At 45.4% G+C, this 20210-nt stretch overlaps 1 protein-coding gene across 3 annotated transcripts in view; it reads right to left on the minus strand.

Annotated features, from left to right (window-relative positions):
- Positions 1 to 20210, minus strand: part of LOC130517948 (ephrin type-A receptor 7) — a 105757-nt gene that overhangs the window by 4554 nt on the left and 80993 nt on the right. Inside the window, exons 6-15 of one of the 3 annotated variants that reach the window (XM_057020177.1) lie at positions 17877 to 18001; positions 15807 to 16083; positions 14370 to 14478; positions 9242 to 9361; positions 7285 to 7340; positions 4473 to 4598; positions 3765 to 3950; positions 1662 to 1723; positions 765 to 881; positions 494 to 580 (exon numbers count right to left, since the gene is read on the minus strand). In XM_057020177.1, the coding sequence (XP_056876157.1) occupies positions 494 to 580; positions 765 to 881; positions 1662 to 1723; positions 3765 to 3950; positions 4473 to 4598; positions 7285 to 7340; positions 9242 to 9361; positions 14370 to 14478; positions 15807 to 16083; positions 17877 to 18001 (1265 nt within the window). Of the gene's footprint in view, positions 1 to 493; positions 581 to 764; positions 882 to 1661; positions 1724 to 3764; positions 3951 to 4472; positions 4599 to 7284; positions 7341 to 9241; positions 9365 to 14369; positions 14479 to 15806; positions 16084 to 17876; positions 18002 to 20210 lie in introns of all 3 variants that reach the window. The other 2 variants (XM_057020176.1, XM_057020178.1) reach the window with 2 other exon arrangements.

The following is a 20210-nucleotide window of genomic DNA, read 5'->3' on the forward strand; positions in this document are numbered from 1 at the left end:
TTGAACTGACACTTTTTTTATTTCCTAATTACAAAAAAGAGACAAACAATTCAACATTGAGGGCAAAATGTGTTTTTAATTTAAATGTATATTCAGTAATTTGATTAAATCCTAATTACTGTTATAATCTTTTTAATCCCCCACATTTGGCACTGACAGTTTAGCATCTAAATATCAAGAAGTGTCACCTCATATTTACAAATGTGAGGACAGATGGAAAGAAAACCCTGAATGACATCACAGGACGAATCAAGATGCTTTAATGTTCACAATGCAAATAATAGCATTCAGAAGTTAAAAAGCCTAAAATTCAAACTCTAAAAAAATACATCTTAAAAGAAATTAAATAATAAATCAAAAAGTTGTTAATCTTGCTAATTACAACCACGGATGATCCGTTTTATTATTGAAAGCAGTGTCATTATTTTTAATTTATTTAAATGTATTCAACATGATTCCTGCCAATCAATCAGTATTTCTAAATGGCTCTTACCATTGTGGTGTAAATAGCCTCAATCTTGTCCTCCTGAAGGGGTCTGAAGCCAGACACCTTGCAGCCCAGGTTGGAGTTGACGAGCACCTGAGACGGACAGAAGAGACGTAGAAACCAGGACGGTTACACTCAAAAGGGAACCACGATGTTTGTGTTCAGTGTTTCCACATGAGGCAGCGCAAAATAAAAGCTTTTTCCTCCCGATGTGTTCATCAAACCTGCACAGAAGCCTCAGCGGTCCGCCCACATCATCCATCCCAGCTGTTCTCACCTTGTGTGCAGCCAGTCGCTTGTGGACGAAGCCCATTTCAGTGAGGTACTTCATCCCCGACGCCACTCCAGTCAACATGTCCATCAGCTGCATCACACTCAGCTGGCCTTCATGCTTCTGTGCAGACCGACGGACAAAAAGGGAGCAGAGAAAAATGAAAGCGTGAGCAGAGGAGCGACGCAGTGATCCAAGAGAAGGTAAAAAAAAAAGCATTAGTGTGGTACAATAATGTGCTCACTGGGCACAATCTCTTTATTTGGAGAAAGGAAACAAACAGCCATTAATTTCTACGCTAAAGCGTCCTGCAGTGGTTCACAGAGCAGCGGGCCTAACAGCAGTTCGGAGCAGCTCGCAGCATCTTTAACACAGAAGCCTCCGCTTGTGAGGGTAATTATGGAACATTTAATAAGCTGGCGTATTACTGCCTGAGGACGACACCAGGGCCCAAACAGCAGCGCTCAGATATAAGAGAGGATGTAAAAGAAGAGCCGAGGAACAAGACAGGATTTGGAGTAAAAGAAGTTAAGTTTCCTTTTTCTTTGAGTCTTCACCAGCTCCACCTTCGACCCGGATTAGCCTGCGTTTACAAGCTGAGCAGAATCTTTGGCACCACTTAAGAAAAGTCACTTTTTCAGTCATTATTACATTTATGCCTTACTTAATATCATATAGTTTTGTGTATGTCAATGAGCTATAACTTTCTTATTCGGTTATTACAGGATAATAATGTTACAGAAATGCTTCATTCTTATTTTAAAATATGTTCTTATATGGGCTAACACCTGAAATATGCACCATACGAATGTTTTTATAAATACTACATATACAGGCTGTGACTTGTTAAACTAACTCAATATTTATTCCTTGATAAAATCAGCAAGAACATTAAAAACCTACCCTTAAAAAGGAATCCAGGGCTCCGTTTGACATGCTCTCCTCGATGATCATCATGGTGTTTCCTGCAGGGGCACAAAAAGACAGCGGGGCATGAAGGAGAAGTACTGGGTGAATCCCAGTACAGAAAGGAACATAACAGAGACACAAAGAGGGAGTCTGGACCAGACCGCGGCGCTGCGGGCTTTGTTGGGATCCATCCTTCATCCGGTGAACTGTGCTGAAGTCAGGAGAAGCGGCGAGCTGCCTCGTCTATCTCAGCAAGTTTAACGACCCTCAAACCCAAAAATCACAATGTGTGCAGGTATTCCCGCTCACATTCAGCACACAGGCCAGCACACTGGGTCTGGGACAGATGGTGGGGGTGCAGCTGCGCTGCGAAGTGCACAGAGGAGGAAAATAAGACCGCAGCAGTCAGGAGTGAATAGAGGAAGAGCAGCATCTGAGGTCAGCTGCCTTTGAATTCTGATTCCTCGGATTCGACAGGGACAAGGAACATTATCAAAATCGGTGGTTTCACAGCCCCGAAATCAGATCTTTGGAAAGGTGACCAACAAGAAACATGATGACATGTCAGGCATCCTGAAATGAATCTGAGGTGAGCAGGGACTGTTGGAGGGGGCTGATGGCCCCTCATTAAGGCGGACATGAGCTGGAGGGGGGCGAAAGTACATTTTAAAGAAGCTGAAGGCCAGCTGCAGCGTCATTACGTCCTTTATTCCTAATGAACACACACTCTGGCCTCCTGTTGGGGTGTGGTGGTCTGTTACGGGTGGAGCAGGATGCCTCAATCTGCTCAGCGATTCCTCAACCCTCAGCAACGTGCAACAGCATGGGCTCACACTCCTCTGGTCATGACCAGCTATTATCTCCCCCCGTGCGCATCAGGAGGCCAGCGCTGGTGAAGGGCCGCGCCAGGATCAGGTGGGGTTACTCATGTAAAGCTGGTGATTTGTAGTCTAACAGTCAGTGGGGTGTGTGTGTGCACGTGTGTGTGTGTGTGTAGGCAGGCATGTTCTCATGCCAAGTGAGGTGGCGAGTGAGCAGGTGCTCGTTGATGATGGTGAAAAAAGTGAGCATATGGGACTGACTTTGTGGGTGTGTGAGGGGTGTGTGCACGTGGTTTTGTGCATGTGTGCATGTGATGGTTAGTGAGATTGGACTGAACTCGTTGCCCTGCTGGGTCTCTAGCACCAATTACTGCGGCCCGCACATCTGCTGCCATCCTACTGGGCACAGAGTGTGTTCAGGCATTCCACCCACCTCCACACACACCCTTCTACCTCTATCTTTGTGAGGACATAACCAAACTTTCCCGGTTCCTTACCTAAACCTTATAACATCACAACCAAATGCCTGACCCTGACCCTGACCCAGACCTTAACCCAAGTCCTTTGAAGTTGTGAAAACCAGCCAAAGTGAATGACTATTCTGGAACTCCATATGTAGCAAGTCCAGGAACACGCACACACACAGGACCCCCCCACCCGATTGCTGGAGCACTAGAAATCTTGAAAGTTTCCCTTTCTCCTGCCAATCCCATTAACCTCTCCTCAGTCTCTGGTGCTCATTTTTTTCCCTCCATCTTGCCTTCACCATAGGACCTCAATTGCTCTCCGTCGGCTGCCGTTACCGTCCGCCGTCCTGTCCAGAGCACCCCGCACTCGACTCCTCAACCCTTTCTTCTTTTCCATGCAACCGCCCCACCCGCTCTGCTGGGGGCACTTCCCCCCTCCATTTGTGTGATATTAAAGTAGCTGGAGGAGCTGCAGCAGCTTTAAGATGATCTAAATAGTGCAGATGCCACAAATCTGTGACCTGTGATTCAGTTCAAAAGAACAAGTGATGCCTCAGACTCACCCACTCACCCATCCACCCACCCATCCACCCACCCAGCCAGCCAGCCAGCCAGCCAGCCATCCTACCTCACTACACTTTTATCTCTGTTCCAGAGCACCTGTTGAGCCTTGGCCTCCCAGGATCTTCCTGTCGTCTCACTACTCATTTAATCCTCACTCTCTCTGGTCTCTCCCCAGTGGTCTTGCCTCTCTCCCTGACTGCCTTTTACCGCTGCTTTCTGCTTCATCTCTCTCCCATTGACCTTACCGGTGGTGATGACGCCCTCGAGCCGGATGATGTTGGTGTGGTCAAACTGTCCCAGGATGCCTGCCTCGCTGAGAAAAGAGCGCCGCTGTTTGTCAGAGCAGCCAGCCCGTAATGTCTTTATGGCCACTGGCAGCTCTCTCTTGCTGGGCAGCTTCAGGCAGCCGCGACAAACCTCCCCAAAGTCTCCTGTAATGTGGAAACAAAAGGGGTCACCGGCACCATTGATTAACCTGCAGAGGAAGAACGGAGGAACGGGACTGGACTGGACAGACTGAAGATGTACGTATTCAGTTTTGTGTGCAGATGAAAGTGGTGATAGATAGAGACCTAAGGAGGACGAGTGCAGACACAGACGGCAAAAGAAAGAGGAGGAAGGGATGACGCAAGTGGACAGACAGTATTGAGGAGCAATGAAACACAAAGGGATCAAAGCGAGATCAAAGACTGGGCTGATGCTGTGGAACAGCCAAACGAGGCAAATATAACATCCGGAGCTGCAGAACATGCGGCCCAGCTGGCCTTGACTGGTTTCTTTGAATTTAAGATGGAAAGAAAAACTCTAAATAAGGAGCAATGTGAAGGTTTTATCTTGTCCTTATGATACACCTTCTAAAACAGCCAAAGTTATGGTTCGACACCCAATAAGGGCTATAAAACCAACTTCAGGCAGTACAGCATTGTTGTTAACACGTGCACCCGCGGCGGTACCTGTGTGCACGATCCTCTCTATCTTGATGCTGGAGTTGTCCAACTCCTTGGCAAAGGCGTGCACGGCCTGCAGCAGGTCCTCGCACGTCTCCGGGTCAATGTAGGTCCTCCGTGTGGGGATCTTAACTAAACACACAAAAACAAAAGAATAATGAGCTCACAAATGCATCAGAGGTTCAATTTAATTCATCCAGAAAATGAAAGAAAAAGATCTTTCTCTTGTTCCAGCCCCACAAGGGGACACAGACATGAAAGTTTTAGATCAGGGATGTTTGACAAGCTGAGAAATGGGTCATCATCTGTGACTGGTGGTCGATGCTAATAAGATAATCAGTGATGTTTAAATGTTTGAAAGTAACATGTGCAGTCATGTGACTTCGCTCTGGTTGTGGTTTGGTTAAATTTAAAGTTATCTGGAACTCTATCCAAACAAAGTCTTTACCTCCATCAGAACTGCTGCCTAACAACTAGTAAGTAGCCTAGCCAACATCTAACAAAATAACTCTTTAACAATTGAGTGCAGTTCTTAATTAGGAGACCTTTGACACCGTTTACTGCTCTTTACAGCCAATATTCCGGGAAAAGGTCTGGTAGTTTCCTCTGAAACATACACAGAGGCTTTGCAATGTGATTACAGCTCTGAATCGACCTGAGAGATTCTATACTGTCTGCCCCATAAAGGCTTATTGATCCCTCTCACACACACCAACACACACACACTCACAGAGAGTCAAAATTCCAATTATGAAGCAAATTAAATCTTTTCTATTCGAGGGCAACGCTGAGTGAAAGATCGAAGACTCTTTTCTGTCAAATAACGTTTCCAAACACACTTTTGTAGCTTAAATCTAGCTGTGAGCTGCATAAAGGAGATGCTCTCTGGCCGATGGGTAAAGTCTAGCAGACAACAGAGGCTCGCTCGGACACCATTTAATTCCAATTTAGCAGCACTCCATGTGTCATTATAAAAATGCACCTCTGCTCTTTCTTTGAGTGCTCCTGTTTTGCGTGGCTTTTACTGTATGTGCTGTACTGTAGATGTCCGTCCTCTGGCTGCAGTCAAGAAACAGCCACTATTTTCTTTTAAAAACTGAGGCTATTTTCACACTGTGCATGGCTTCCGTGACCACAGCCAAGCTTGAAACATCATGTCCCCACGGGTGAAAGCAAAACACAGCGGATTGATGACTTCATCACATCCGATTAGTGGTGATCAATCTTTCTCTTTGGTCTAAAAGATCTCTCGTGGACAACCGAAGAAAGCAATCCATGTTCACACAAGAGATACGAATGATTCCAACAGGTTGAAAATGGCCTCAAATGCTGAGAGCCATATGAGAGGCATGCTTCGTTGGCTCTGTGGATGATTACTGTCAGGGTTAAACATGTCACTGCCGTAAGGGATGAAGGGAGAAATGAAACAAGTTCACAGACGGCGGCACGGACCACCGAGCCAGCATTCCAAATACCCTCCCTAAAAGGCTGTCCTATCTTTCTCTATTCATTTCCCCAGACATCTTCTCTCTGTCTGTCTTTCTCCCATGCAATCAAAGGGTGGATGATATCTGAAACTGGTCTGCTAATGGACACTGCAGATGAGTCTTTCCTCCACCCCCCCTCCCTCCGCTGCGTGTTTCTAGGTCACAGACTCCAACATTAAACTAATGTTCTGAGCAGTGTCACTTATGATGAGCCTCTCTGTCTCTGCCAGTTCACTTTTCTCACACCAACGTTTCTCTTCCCATCTCTCTTTTTGCCATCTCATTCTCCCTCCTTACTCGTTCTCCCACTGTGTTACTTGCACGCTCGTTTACTCACCCGTTCCCACTCTTCACCTGTCCTGCAGTGTTAAACTTTAGTCATGGATTGAGTTTTGAAGGAGAACAGATGGAAGAAGGGAAAGCATGTAAATCAGGCTAAAACACACACACGCAGCCTTGCACTTCTGTCTTTGTGAGGACGTTCACACTACATTTCCCATCTCATACCCAAACCATTATAACTATATGAACCAAATGCATAGCTCCAAAACAGGGAGTGGAGTCAAAAGGGGATGTTAGATAAAGACATAAAAACGTGTGCCCATTTATCTAAAAAATAAATCTGTCCACTAACGTGTGTGTGTGTGAGTGTGTGTGTGTGAATGTGTTTGTGTTCATGTTGCATGCTTGTCAGCTGTTGGCATGTCTTTGTTTGGGCAGATTTAATTCCCAGCCACATTGCTTCGGCTCATTATTCATCAGGCAAAGTGGTCCAAACCTCTCCAGAGGGCTCAGCATGCTGGGGGATTAAACAACACAAACGAGCGCACACGCACACACGTTCACCACATTAGCGAAGGCCCGGCTCCCAGAGTTACACGCTAACAAAGATATGACAGAATACTTCCTTTCCGTTGGTGTCAAAAACAAAGTGTTTAGAGCAGAAATCAGCATTAACAACTTTGCACAACATCGGCCAAGACAAAATCATTAAAAGACGTTCATCTCTCACCCACATATTCAGCCCCTCCTCCCCCTGATGTTCAGCTCTTTATCCATCCCATCCTCCTGATCTTGACCCCCACACACACACACACACACACACACACACACTCTCTCTAATGGAGTGTGTCAGAGTGCTAAGCGTGCACTCCAAATTAAAAATTAATGCCATGATGTCGGTTCCTTAAAAACCATCAAATGCACGATATGTGCACGTGCGTGTGTGCGTGTGGTCACATGCATTCCAGCACATAAAGTCAAAGATGAATCTGCACATCGATCCACATTTGGAACATATTAATCCTGGGTCAACCGGCGCTGATACTCACACTGGAAGTAAAGTTCCTCGTCTCCCTCTTGAGAAGCTTTGCTGTAGCCACATTGTCTGTGGAGAAGAAGAAAGACAGCCATCAGCCCCTGTTCCCCAACAGCCCACAAGATGTTCGTCCTGGATTCTAAAAAGATTATAAACCAGTCTAGATTATCGTGATGGACATGATGTGGAGGCTGTTGGCAGAATGAACCGTGATGCGTCGGCGCTGCTGAGCGGAGGACCGAGAGACAAACCTGGCCCCATCTTCCAGACAGACAGACAGCACACACACAAACCACACACAACCGCACGCACGCACACACACACACGCACACAAACCAGTGGTCTCGGATTTAACACAACATCGTTTGTTTTCAGGAACAAGCGAATACATTTTCATGAATCAAGCGTGTGCGTCACATGCACGTTTGCAGTTTGTGTGACCCCCTCGGCTCCCTCAGGGGGTACCGAGGGGATGATGTGACTGCTGATTGCTTTTCGGCTTAAGGCAGGACTTGGCTCTCTAACCACACACAAACACACGCGAACACACACACGAACACACACACACACAGACACACACACAGACCAGATTAGATTAACAAAACAAAGATTAAGGGGACATTTTGAAAGGTCACCAATGCACTTTCTGGTATAAGTGTGGAATAAAAACAAGAATTATGTCACAAAGAATCTGCAGGAAACTTTAGATTGCAGAAACATCAGCACAACAGAGCTTCAGCTAAAAAAGACACTGGGAATATCTTTCAGGGTTATTGCTAAAGTACTGTATATTAAACCGCCCTGCTGGTAGCCTCCAACACACTCACGCAGCCACGTGACGTACTCTACACTATGTACTGTAGATTCATTGGTTTTTTATGTGATTACAACATGGCTTCCTCTCAGATTTGTCTGTCTTTGTGCATGTTGGTGCTGGGTTGATGCTGGGAAGGAGGAGTGGCTGACAGCATGGTAGCAACAGGGGATGAGACAAGGTTGGGACCCTGTCTGTCAAAACACGCCGACTCCGTCACATGCAACACAGATCCCTCAGGGTAGGAGATAGCAGACAGGGAGGAGACACGAGAATTAATAGATAGGGGGCAACAGACCAGGGGGGCGGGAGGAAGGAGGGAGATGCAGACAGAGGGGACAAATGTACTGGGAGTAACAAGATACAAGAGAGCAAAGAGGAAAAAGGCAAGGGAGCAAACAAGGGAGACGGGGTAGCAGGTAAACCTGCGGGCGAATTAATGACCATAGCAAGGAGAGAAGTCAGGAGATGGAGAGGCAGAATGTGACAAGAAAATACCAGGTTACCGGTAAGAGGATAATTGGGCAGAATGGTATGCAAAAGAGTTAAAGATGGCGGAAGCAAGAAGAAAAAGAAACGGGCTGTGATGCTAATATGCTAATGATGCTGAGAGTAGAGGGAACGTGGCATCTAGGACCTGCAGAGGAGGAGGAAGCCTCTTCAATTGGATTTTGAGCATAACTACATTTGATTTTTTTTTTTAAATGTAAAACTGAATCTCTTTTAGGTGAAACAAAACCTGCAAATCAGAAAAGCAGTATGTCGAAGAACAAAGGCCAAACAGGCAACAAGCAGATGGGCAATAAAGGACCTTAACCCCAGACAACAGAAATATGGATGAAGAAAGAAATTTGGCAGAGATGCATGGAGGCAAATTTACATGACCTGAATTCATTTTCTCGAAAAATGTCAGATATGAATAAAAATGAATCAACAGATGCAAAGTAGTTCTTCTTGGATAAAATTCATCAGTAAGGCTGTTTGGCTGAGGTTAACCTTACCTCCCCAGCTCTGTGTGTGAAATGAAACTTGAGCAAAAGAGCCTAAAATGAAAAAGATGAAGGCGATTTTCTTAAGTTTTACGTGTGGGAACAGCCAAAGATGGGGGAGTGCAGGGATACGGAGAAGGTGAGTGCATGCATGCATGCCAGTGTACCTGGGCATCAGCTGTGTGAAGGGAGGTAGGGGAGAAACAAGAGGAGGAGGAGGAGTGGACAAGGAGGTCGAAAGTAGCACCACACTAGCAGGAGTAACATTGGAGGAGCCTGAGCAGATGCTGCTGGGGAGAAACACAAGGGAGGGGAGCGCCTGATGGTCAGCCAATATTTCAAGTCTGGAGCTTTGAGTCAATTGGAAAATGGAAGCCATGGCCAAGGACACAATAAAACACACAGCTTTACCAACAACCTCTATTCCTCAGCACATTTCCGGGGTTTTTGCTTCTTTTTGGGAAATGCAAAATGTTGCCTCATGTTGACGTTAACTTGCTTCCTGTTGGGGTACGTTTGTGTTCAAGTTTCGAGGCAATAATCAGCCATAAGCTCCTTATTGACGCTTTATGTGGCAGCTGGTTCTTTAGACGTGTTTCAGACTCCACGGCGTCTCGGTGGGGACCGTTTGTGATGTGAAGGTGGCGCAACGCTGCAGCTGAATGAGACACCAGCTATTCCTGGCTTTTGTTGTTGTGAACAAATATGCAATATTCATATTTAGCCTCATTCAAACTGCCTGCAAGTCGATTAAAACATGACGAACCCAGGAAACCTCTTTTTGTTACACATGCACACACAGCCAGCACACGTTTGATAGCTTTCCAGCTGTTTCTCCTGAGGTTGGGAGGGTTTAATACATATTTACCTGCATTTAAATACAATTTTCTGGGCATGCATTTTAATTATACTTTCTGATGATCAAGTGTTGGCTTGGCTACAGCTCATTGGTCAAAATGTTATCTCTGCCACACAGCTGGGGGTGTACAATTAAGAAATAAACCACGAGACGCATCACAGGAGGTAGGTTGCAATGGAGCTTTCCCTGGGGACCGCTGGATATTAGTAAGCGCAACAAAGTAACAATGAAATCAAATCATTTAAATTAAAAAGTTGAGTTTAAAAGAATTCCGGCTTATTCAGTGTTAGTTATTCAACATGCTGCTCAAACTCCAACATGATGCTAGCTCAACAGAATTAACCTTATTTATGTTGCTTTATGCTCAATAGTGTATTTTCATTGTTTTGTATTTCTGGAAAATATTAAATGCGGTGTAAAATTTTAGAAATAAACCCAAAGGAGGAATGACAAAGAATTCGAACACCAAGAAAGAAGAGAAAAGGTGGCGGAAGGTTTTGAATATGACCAGCGAATAAGATGGCGTGAATACAAAACAGCTTACCTGTAATATAAATATGACATGAGAAATTTTGGTTTTTCCTGTCTTTACAGCTTTAACAACCAAAACATCTCTGGGGTAAGAAATGGAAGTGAAGGAAGTTCCAGGAAGGCATTCTATCAGCAGTAAAGAACAAGGCTGTGTTTCTGGTTTCATTACAGTTCTCCAGACGGAGGCGGCTCAGACAATCAGATTACAATCCATCCTACCGAAGCGCCTCTCTGAGACATCCCAAACCCATTCCGTCTCCAGCAATCCTGATATCCAAGTGGCCTTTCCACAAGTAGTTTGGTTTGAAAGGTTAGGAATTTGTCTCCATTTGTGCTGTTAAAAAGTATAAAGGGCACTTTTTGGCAGCTTCTTTTAGGTACTGAGCAGTTGAACTGTTGGTGGTGAGGAACAGGCGGCCGGGACAGGCTGTAACTTGCTGATTGGTCTGCTGAGAACTGGCCTCTCTGGGCAGCAGCGTGCACATCCTCTGTTGTTGGAAGACTGAACCACAATGTAAAGACATTAGTGTTCCTAGGAGAACAAATAATTGAAGCTTGTACTGCCGCAGCTGGATTTTTGGACCAGTCAGAACAGAACAAGCTGCAGCGACCAGGTGAACGAGCAGGATTACGTCACCGTCGGCCCAGTTCTGTGAGATGGGGCGAGGGTGTGTGTGTGCAAAAGTCACTCCAGGAGCGTGACTGCAGACAGAAATACACTAATCACCCCTCCTCCATCATCTGCTTCTGGGAAAAATGAGGAATTCTGACAATGGGCCGGGGTGGGAGTGGCTGGAACTACACCCCAATCTCATTATTTTACCTTTTCAAATGCTTTGTTTGTTTCAGCAGCAGCCCGTGACCTCAGCAAACCCCCCTCCCTCGACCGTGATTCTCCCTTCTTTTATTTTGCACCTCCTCTACATCTCCTAATAACTCGCTATCATGCTTCTATTCATTCTTTTGTGTGTGCACGTGCATGCATTTTTCAAACAGTAAGCAGTTCCTACACCAAACCCACAGAATGTGGAGGTTGGTTAGGTGCGCCGTGCACGTCATACTGATGGGTTTAAAATCAATATATGGCAGTCATTGTTAATGATGTGGCCAACCCTGTATTTACCTGCTTAGAGAGAAAAAACAGTTCAGACCCTTTTATCTTCAGTCTTCAGCCTCACTTTTCATGCTGGATAGGTCATAGTTGACTTGCTGTCTAAAGACGCGCTTTTGAATATGTACAGCCATAGAACCGCTGACGTCATGCACTACACGAGCTTTTCCAGTCAGAAGGAAACTGGAGCCAAACCAAAATAATCACACAAGGCTGAGTGGCCTCATCTGCATAGCAGGTTCTACCAAGCATCTTCATCAAACGTTTGGTAGTGTGAAGAAGTGGGTTTGAATTATGGAGACGAATGCCCTCTCTGGCTGTCACCAGCAACTAACCAATTAAACATTCTGCTATTATGGCTACTCTGCCAGATTGCTTCCTACAGTAAATAAGAACTATCATATTTTCAGCGTAACATAAAGCAACATTTTCTAATGAAGCGGGCTTCCGTAAATCTGGATCCGGGCCTGAGCCGCCAGTGATTGATTGTGTCCCAGCTTTTGTGCCTGAGCACTGGGACAGATTTGCACGTGTGTGAGCAGGCGGATCAATGTAACCGACAATCTACAGCCAAGAAAGGGAGCTGGCTGTCTTTGGCAAACAGGAGAACATGGTAATTGAGGCATCCAGCCATCCCCTCTTTGTCCCTATGCAAAGCATGAAGAGGAAGTTAATGGTCGAGCAGCGATAAACAAAGGCGCGCGCTTGCGATGAATACAGCGATGGGAATAAAAGAAGGGAGCGATAAGCATTATTATTCAGCACTGGCCTGAGCAAAAGGGGAAAATGCTGCCTTCTCTCAAAGCAATGATACATTTAAACACTTAGGTGTGCGTGCTGAGAGGGGGCACACTTGCATTTGCTGTGTTTTCCTGGCTGCAGTGCTGCTGTACTCACACCGGTGTGTACCGTACTTGTGCAGAGATTTCCATATATTCTTTTATGGATGTTTGAGTGAGAGCAGTAGTTTTTGTGGAGCTGCTGTGAGTGAAAAGAAGCCATTTTCACACCCCGTCGACTCCATTACTGTTTTGTGCACATCTTGAATCGGTTTCCATTTCATTTTTTTAGGCGTCCCCATGGGTAGGGTATTTAAAAAGACATGGCACTGGTGTAGATATACAGAGTGCACGTTAAGTCAATGCACACAAATCACAGCAAATGAGCAAAAGTGTATTTGAAAATCCCCCTGGATAGACGTCGCGTCACAGAAGAGCAGCCAAAAGAAATAAAAGCGAAGGTATTGTTTTCGTGTCTGCGACGGCGTGGGAGTGTGTGTGTGTGTCAGCTTGCGTGTGCGAAGGAATGATTTAAATTCTGTATATTGAGCCTTTTTTTTTCTCGCATGTTTCTGTTTTGGCGTGTGTAGCGAGCTGGCAGAAAAGAAAACTGGACAGGAGTCAAAGAGCAATGTGGTTGGAACAGCATGCAGAAAGCCCCCCCCCTTCTCTTAAATCCTCTTCATCTGCTAAGTTGAATAATTCATGCCGTTCAGTGACGATGTACGCCGTGCAACAGCCAACAGGAGATGCTAATGCTGCAGAGACAGTTGAGAGAGAGGCAGCAGCTATATGGCGAGTCAAGTAGAAATAAAGGCGTTCAACAAATTATAAGTTGCCCCTTTGCCTTTTGTATGATGGTGATGACGAACTAACACCGTTAATGGATTCTCTTCCCAACCCAACGTCGCTAAAATACTATTAGTCTGAAGCAAAAGAGAACTATGGGTTCGTTCACAGTAGCTGTCAGTCAAGCCTGCATTCAGGTTCAAGTGAAGTGTGAAGCAAATCAAAGATTCGGCCCACAAGACGCCGGTCCGCTACACTTAGTGGTGGTTTATACCATGTCACGGCAGTGACAGGAAGGAGAGGATGACAACACAGAACGGAGGGAGGTCTGGGTCTAGGGTAAACTGAAGGGAGAGGCGGTTCCACAGTTTATTCTGATAAAACAGAATTAAAACAACAGCATTCACGCACGTGTGCGTTTTATAATACATCAAGAGTCTTCCACTAATAAATACCTCAGTTCTATTGGACATATTTGTGTTTTAAGTTAAAGTTCAAATATGTGCCTATTTTAGTTAGAACTAATGTCATTATCCCATACTGCAGTCTTTACATACCGTTTCAACAGCAGTGATGATTACAGAATTGGAATTATAAGGATCTATAAGCTTCCTATAAGTGGTTCTGATGTGATACCGTAACCACGTCAACAGTGTGTCATCGCCGTTTCTGCCAGCAGGAGGTCCATTGTCACAGATTCAAGTTATAGGCTTTAAAACATCGTGAGCTCACTGAAACACACCGATTCCACTCGTTAGAGGAGATCAGAAGAGTTTAGACCCCTAGAAACGACCGGCCTGTCAGCGGTTACGCAAATGACATTAATTGATGCTCCCTTTCATCTCTTTAATGTTTCACAACTCCTCTATTAACTCTTGTCAATGTTAAATCTCATTAGAGAGAAAACTACGAGCCCTCCACCAAAAATAAAATGATCAAAGATGCTTTTCATCCTGTCGGCGTTTCCTCTTTTAAACAGACGCGGCTATGATCAAACCCTTTATGCTGCATATTAAACAATTAAGTTACTCAACCATGTAATTCCAGCTATTCTCCTGCCATCACTGCACATTTGTGGATTACTGTAATTGGGATCACAATGGAGGAGCGAGCTGCTGATAACACAACTGTGTGACCGAGGCTTTCCTCGCACGCACGTCGCCGCGTGTCCGTGTCACGTGGTGACAGCTTTCACAACTCTGAGAGCGGCAGCAGTTTATATTTACCTTCTCCAAATCAGCAGTCCCACCCCCATGGAGAGCAGCATGATGAGGGCAGCCACGGACACGATGATGATGATCACCACTGGATTCTGTTCGCTGGAGGCCAGCGCCACTGGAGAAGGCAGAAACACACTTTGTACACCGAAGGGGACACATGGAAACACACCCATCTTTCCTGTGACTGTTTTACTAAAGTGTTAAACTTGACAATTTGCCCCATCGTGAATCTGCATCGAGAGCTATTCTGCTGCCGATCCGGCCAATTATCTCCGTCTGTGGTTGATTTGGAATGAAGCCTCCACTGTAGCTGAATAACACGCGTCTTAAAATGGGAACGACCGTGCCCTCGACACTTGCACACATTAGCATGCACAGCATGCGGGCTCCATTCAATTACTACTGTATATATTAAGTGTGGAAATGTATAGTGGATGAGGAGTAATCATAAAGAAAAGTCTGTAAAGGCTGAAATAATGCCGCAGGAATTTGGTTAGCTCGTGGGTTTAATGGACATTTTCCTATTCTAGAAAGGACAAGATCTTCTCTGCAGCATTAATATTGTCATGTAACAAATACATACGTGCCAAATTTATAGGAATGAAAAGTCTGAAATGCCCAATAAGTCTATTTTAGTTTTTGCTGTAATAAAATGAATTGGCTAAGTAGATACTTTGGAAGTACTTTATTTATGCTACAATTAAAATGGTCTGTAGGTGTGTTACAGGCACCCAAAGGCAGGAACTTTAAAATCAGTTTATTATTATTTAGCCTGTTTTTGAATGTTGCCAGAGTTGAATTTCTTTTTCTAACACTTTCCAAGCATTTGACCTCACAAACGCAAGACCTCGCAAAACCTAACACACTCCTGCTGCGTGAGCTGCCGTTTCTAAAGCCAAGGTTGAACTTTAAACTCCAACTTGCTAAGTCCTTCCCTCAGACAGCAACCGCGCTGCTGCTGTCTTATCCTGCGTTTAAACTCGACTCTCCCACAAACTCATTTGACTCTCTTGGCCGTTACGTCTCTGAATGCTAACAATAGCGGTTTGCTGAAAAGCTTTCTGGCCTCGGTGTTCTTGACCGGTGGCCACCGGAGGCTGCCGTGCTGAAGCCTTCAGTGCTCTGTGATCATTGACACTTGTTCCGGCCTCAGGCTGAGACGCCGGCTGAATATGCATCAACCAGAAGGTGTTACTGTGCAACCACAATATCGCCGTTCACCCAAAGGTTTAGCTAAATGAAAGGAAGGATTCTTCAGCCCGTTGTTTTTTTTTTAATTTTTGATGTAACCTACGATCAATTACTACGATGCAGAAGAAGAGACATTTGCACCCTTTTCACATTTGAGCAGCAGGAGTCAAGGAACTGGCTGCAGGCCTGAATGAACCCCCCCCCCCTCCCCTTTGAATCTTTGGCAGCTGGAGGTGTGAAACAAGCACTCACATTCGCCGAGTGTCTGCAACTCCAGGGGGGCGCTGTACGCTCCGTAGTCGATGGGCGGAGGCGACGAGGAGGACGACTGAGAGGACGAGGAGGAAGTGGAGGACAAAGAAGTAGAAGAGGAGGCAGAGGAGAGTGGGGGGGAGGACAGGGACGAGGCGGGGGCTGGCGTGGAGAAAGGTCGGATGAGGAAGACGTATGTGGTGCCAGGTTTGAGGTTATTGACACTGATCCGCGTGGCAGCCGTCTTCACAGTCGAATAGCTCTGATCCTTTTGTTCCTGTGGAGACAAAATGTAAAACTATAAGAGACAGAGAAAACAGAGACAAGGAGGGAGGGGGGTGAAAGGGAGGGGGAAGAAGCGAGACGTGTAGGTGGAATCCATTTGTGCAAATGCCTTGTTCATTTCAGAGGCCCGGCATGGGATCGCGGGGGGGCGCGAGACGGCTTTGTAGCCAAATCAAGTGTTCTAACAAGAGAGCAGCAACACTTTTCCACAGTGAAACTTTCACAGAGAGTTTGCAAGGCTGAGATTTTACTCCTGCGTGAAGCCAAATCACCGGGAACGGCATTAACACCCGTTAATTAGGAAAAAAAGCACGCCTGTTCACTGCAGTCAAAGATGCTCGTCTGGTTCATTTATGAGTCGCACGCGAGAAGAGCGAAGGAGTGACCCAAATGAGCATGAGCTGAGGCCACAGAGTGCACGGCGCCAGCTTCATGAGCCGGACCGGAGAGCACTGGAACATCAGACGATCACAGCACACGGTCGCATGAGAGGATTGGACCGAGCAAAGGTGGGGAATAACGACTTGGAGGACCTACTCGATGCTTTAACCACTGCAGAGACGATGGAGACGCACCGCAACACAAATGCTGCCTTTGGGTTTAAAGCAAAGAGCGATTTAATAATTACTGTGGTCAACGGTGTCGTTATCATCCAGATGATGATAAATCCAATGGCTCGTTTATGCTTAAGTTGTTTGCGTGGTCCTTAAACGCGGAGCTTCACGCCAATCTAACTGAAAAGGAAGAAATTGGGCGATGCACTGTTAAAGCAGAGCTCTGTTTTATTCTTTAATCGGCTCTTTGCTGCAGAGTAGTTGCCTTTTCATTTCACGGCCTGTCAACAATCTCCCTGACTCAATCTCAGTTATTCTCCATCCATCCTTTACACTCGCCCCATTCCCTCATCATGATTTTCTCATAAAAGGGTCCTCGCTCATTTCGTTCCCTCGTTACGCTCCTACAGGAATCTTCCCGGCGAGTCAGCTCCCCCTCATCTCTCTCCAACACCTCCTCTCACCCTCAACTTTCTCAGGTTATAACACAGCCGACTTATTTTTCTTTGCTTCCGGCCATCTCTTCTCTTTCCCAAAGTCACTCCAAACCAGCCTCACTGCAACTTTTGTAGGTTTTCATTTGATGGAGCAGAAAGAAGCCAGAGCTTTATCAAATATGGTAAAGCCAGAGGAGGAGGAGGTGGAGGTGGTGTGACAATATAAAGGGAGGAAATGCAGATACTAAAAAGGGGGGGAGGGGGCGGCAGATGCTGGTGCACACGCACGTGCGCAATAGATTTACTGGGAAGATTATGGCTGCTGACGCCAGGGCCACACTTTGTGTTAGCTTAAACGAGCGAGGCAGGCCAATGAAATTACAGCGTGTATCCATAAAAGCAAAACAAAGTGTGGCGGTTATGTGAATTTAAGGCTCCATATAACAGCACCATAAAGTATACAATCCATATACTAAAGGACGCTGAAAAATACAGTAGCAACAAATACAAAAATAGAAGGAGAATGGTTAAATCCACTGTGCTGATGAAAGGATCAATAATATCAGTAATTTATCTTTCAAGGCAACGTTAATATTTATGCCTGGACACGTGTTATTACATGGATTTAAAGATCTGGGATTTAATCCCAAACTCCTCATTCATTGTTCATTTCTTTTCGATGCACTCTTTCAAGATGGAATCTAAGAAATATTGCTGAGATTGAATGGATTAACTCAAAGAACAGACGGTAAATCTGTAGGGTCGACCAGCGATCAACCAGAGCAGGAGTTTACCTTCTCGAAGTATTTGACCTCGTATCCTGTGCGGCTGCTGTTGGGGTACGACGGCTCCCTCCACACCAAGGTTATGCTCTTCTGCTCGATTTTCTCTGCTTTCAGCTCACTTATCAGCGATGGTGCTGCAGAAAGGAGGAGAGAAAGAGGAGAGATTTGTCTTAGATATTATAAAGATCTCCGCCGTTTTATGGCGCTCTGACAGCTAAGTGAGGAGGGGAAGCGCCAGTGTGTAATACTGTAACTGCACCTACTGCTGCATCACTACCTGAGAACAAATACCAGAAAAATGATCCGTGACAGATTTTTCCATTTCATATTGATCGGGATGGTGAAAGAAAGAGGAGAATTATCCGTGCGAAGATTCCGATGCCGCCAGTGACGGCGGCGGCTCACTGGAGAAAACAATTTCATTAGTGAGGAAAGAAGAGTTTTTGGTTTCTCAGTCAGAGGCTGACAGACAGCACACGCTCCGTTACCATAATACGCAGGCGCCACCCACCCACACCCACTGCAGCTAAGTGCTAATTATGCTGCATGTAATGAAGGAGTAAAGTGGGTTGTCACTCAAAAACACCAGGAAAAACAAGAGGGCGCAGACAGCTTAGTCAAAAGGTCTTTATGTGAGGGGAGATGCCGTTGAGGCTGCTGGGTTCAGCCTCAGGTGGCTGCTTTCACGCCACCATTTTAGACTGAACGATAATTAGAACTTTTTCATTTATTCAACACGTTTCCTTGCCCCCATTTCAGAATTCCGGAGTCCCGATAGCGCAGGTGGGAACGTATGGTCCCGATTTATTTTGTTTTTCCATCTTCACAGTCAGTCTATCAGTGAACTCCTCCCCTCATCTCCTGCCTGACCTTTCGGCAACGATTCATCCGTCGACTTCAATGGAAAGACCATGAATATGTGCATCCTGCCGCTCACAAACAGGCAAAGCACCAACGTCCAGAGAGCAGCTGTGCAGTGGGCTCCCCCCCCCCGACAACAGCAGCATATATTGATATTTGAGGTATCTCACACATGTGGCAGACTTGTTATCCGTCCCTCCCTGAAAACTGGGATTTACGGGTTATTCATGACCACCTGCATGTGAAGATCTGTCGCCATTTAGAATTTGTCACTTCTAGTGAAATCCTTTTAATCACTGTACCAAAAATGTTAATTACTGCTTGCAGAGAGGTTGTCATTCTTCTCCTTTATCAGTTATTATGTGATATCAAAGACAGGAGCTCTGCTCATCAGAACACTGTGCATGAAGTAAAGATGCACAGCATTCTTAATTGAGAGGCCTCTGAAAAGGCTGTGATAAAGATAAACCCCCCCCCCCACACACACACACACACACATCCCTGCCAACACAAAGAGCCTCGATGTCAGCCTACTTTTCCCGTTTACAACTGCAGGCAACTGTTTGCTATTCTTTCCTTCCTGGAATGCTGAATAATGCATCGGACGCATGCATCCCAGATAACACCGCTCATCCTGACACCTACAAACCAGGTGCGCACATGCACACAGATACACACACACACTCTCACACACATGAGGGCACCTCCAATATTAAAGTGAACCAATAGTTAAGGTGACGTTTCAATCCTTGGAGGTGAACCGGAACTTCTGAATCTGGGCCAGATAAATGGAAATTTAAACAGCTTCGAAATTATTTCCAAAGTTTCTCCAAATATTTCCAGCTTGTAAAAGTTGTGTGCTAATTTTTGTGGGGAAAGAGGACCGATGTTTTATCGCATGAATGGTAAGTGGTCAATCATTTAGGAGGAAAATACAAGACACAAAACAGTCACGACAGTGTTGAGAAAGAGAAATTAGACACACAGAGTCTAATTTTTAAGTAATAAAACCAGAAATCATGGTCTTGAGAGCAATAAGCCTCTGTGGCTCAGTTCAGAGTGAGATGACAGCAGCTCCGCTGTGCACTGATAGACACGTCGAGCACACTTCAGAGCCCTATCGATTATCAACTATAGGCTTAAAGATATTAGGACTCCAGATTTTGCTCATGTTTTTTTAAACCTTCTGCTTATAGTAAATATTGAAAGCCTGTATTTTAAAATGCATTAATTAAATGTTTGTTTGGCGAGCTATTTTACTGCTGAGGGCATCAAGCGATCAACCACTCTGGAATAAATGGGCTTCTTCTCTTTCTTGGGCACAGTTATATATATAATTATACAAATGGTTGCCCTCGTCTGCATCGTATATATAAAAACCAGAGACTTGCAGTGGTGCACACATTCTCTGAGACATGGTCGTATGTTTTCAGAACTCCACATTCAGACTTCCTGTCGATGCACAGACTCCAGGGGTTGAAC

The sequence above is a fragment of the Takifugu flavidus genome, chromosome 21, assembly GCF_003711565.1.
Source record: "Takifugu flavidus isolate HTHZ2018 chromosome 21, ASM371156v2, whole genome shotgun sequence".
NCBI classification, from domain to species: Eukaryota; Metazoa; Chordata; class Actinopteri; order Tetraodontiformes; family Tetraodontidae; genus Takifugu; species Takifugu flavidus.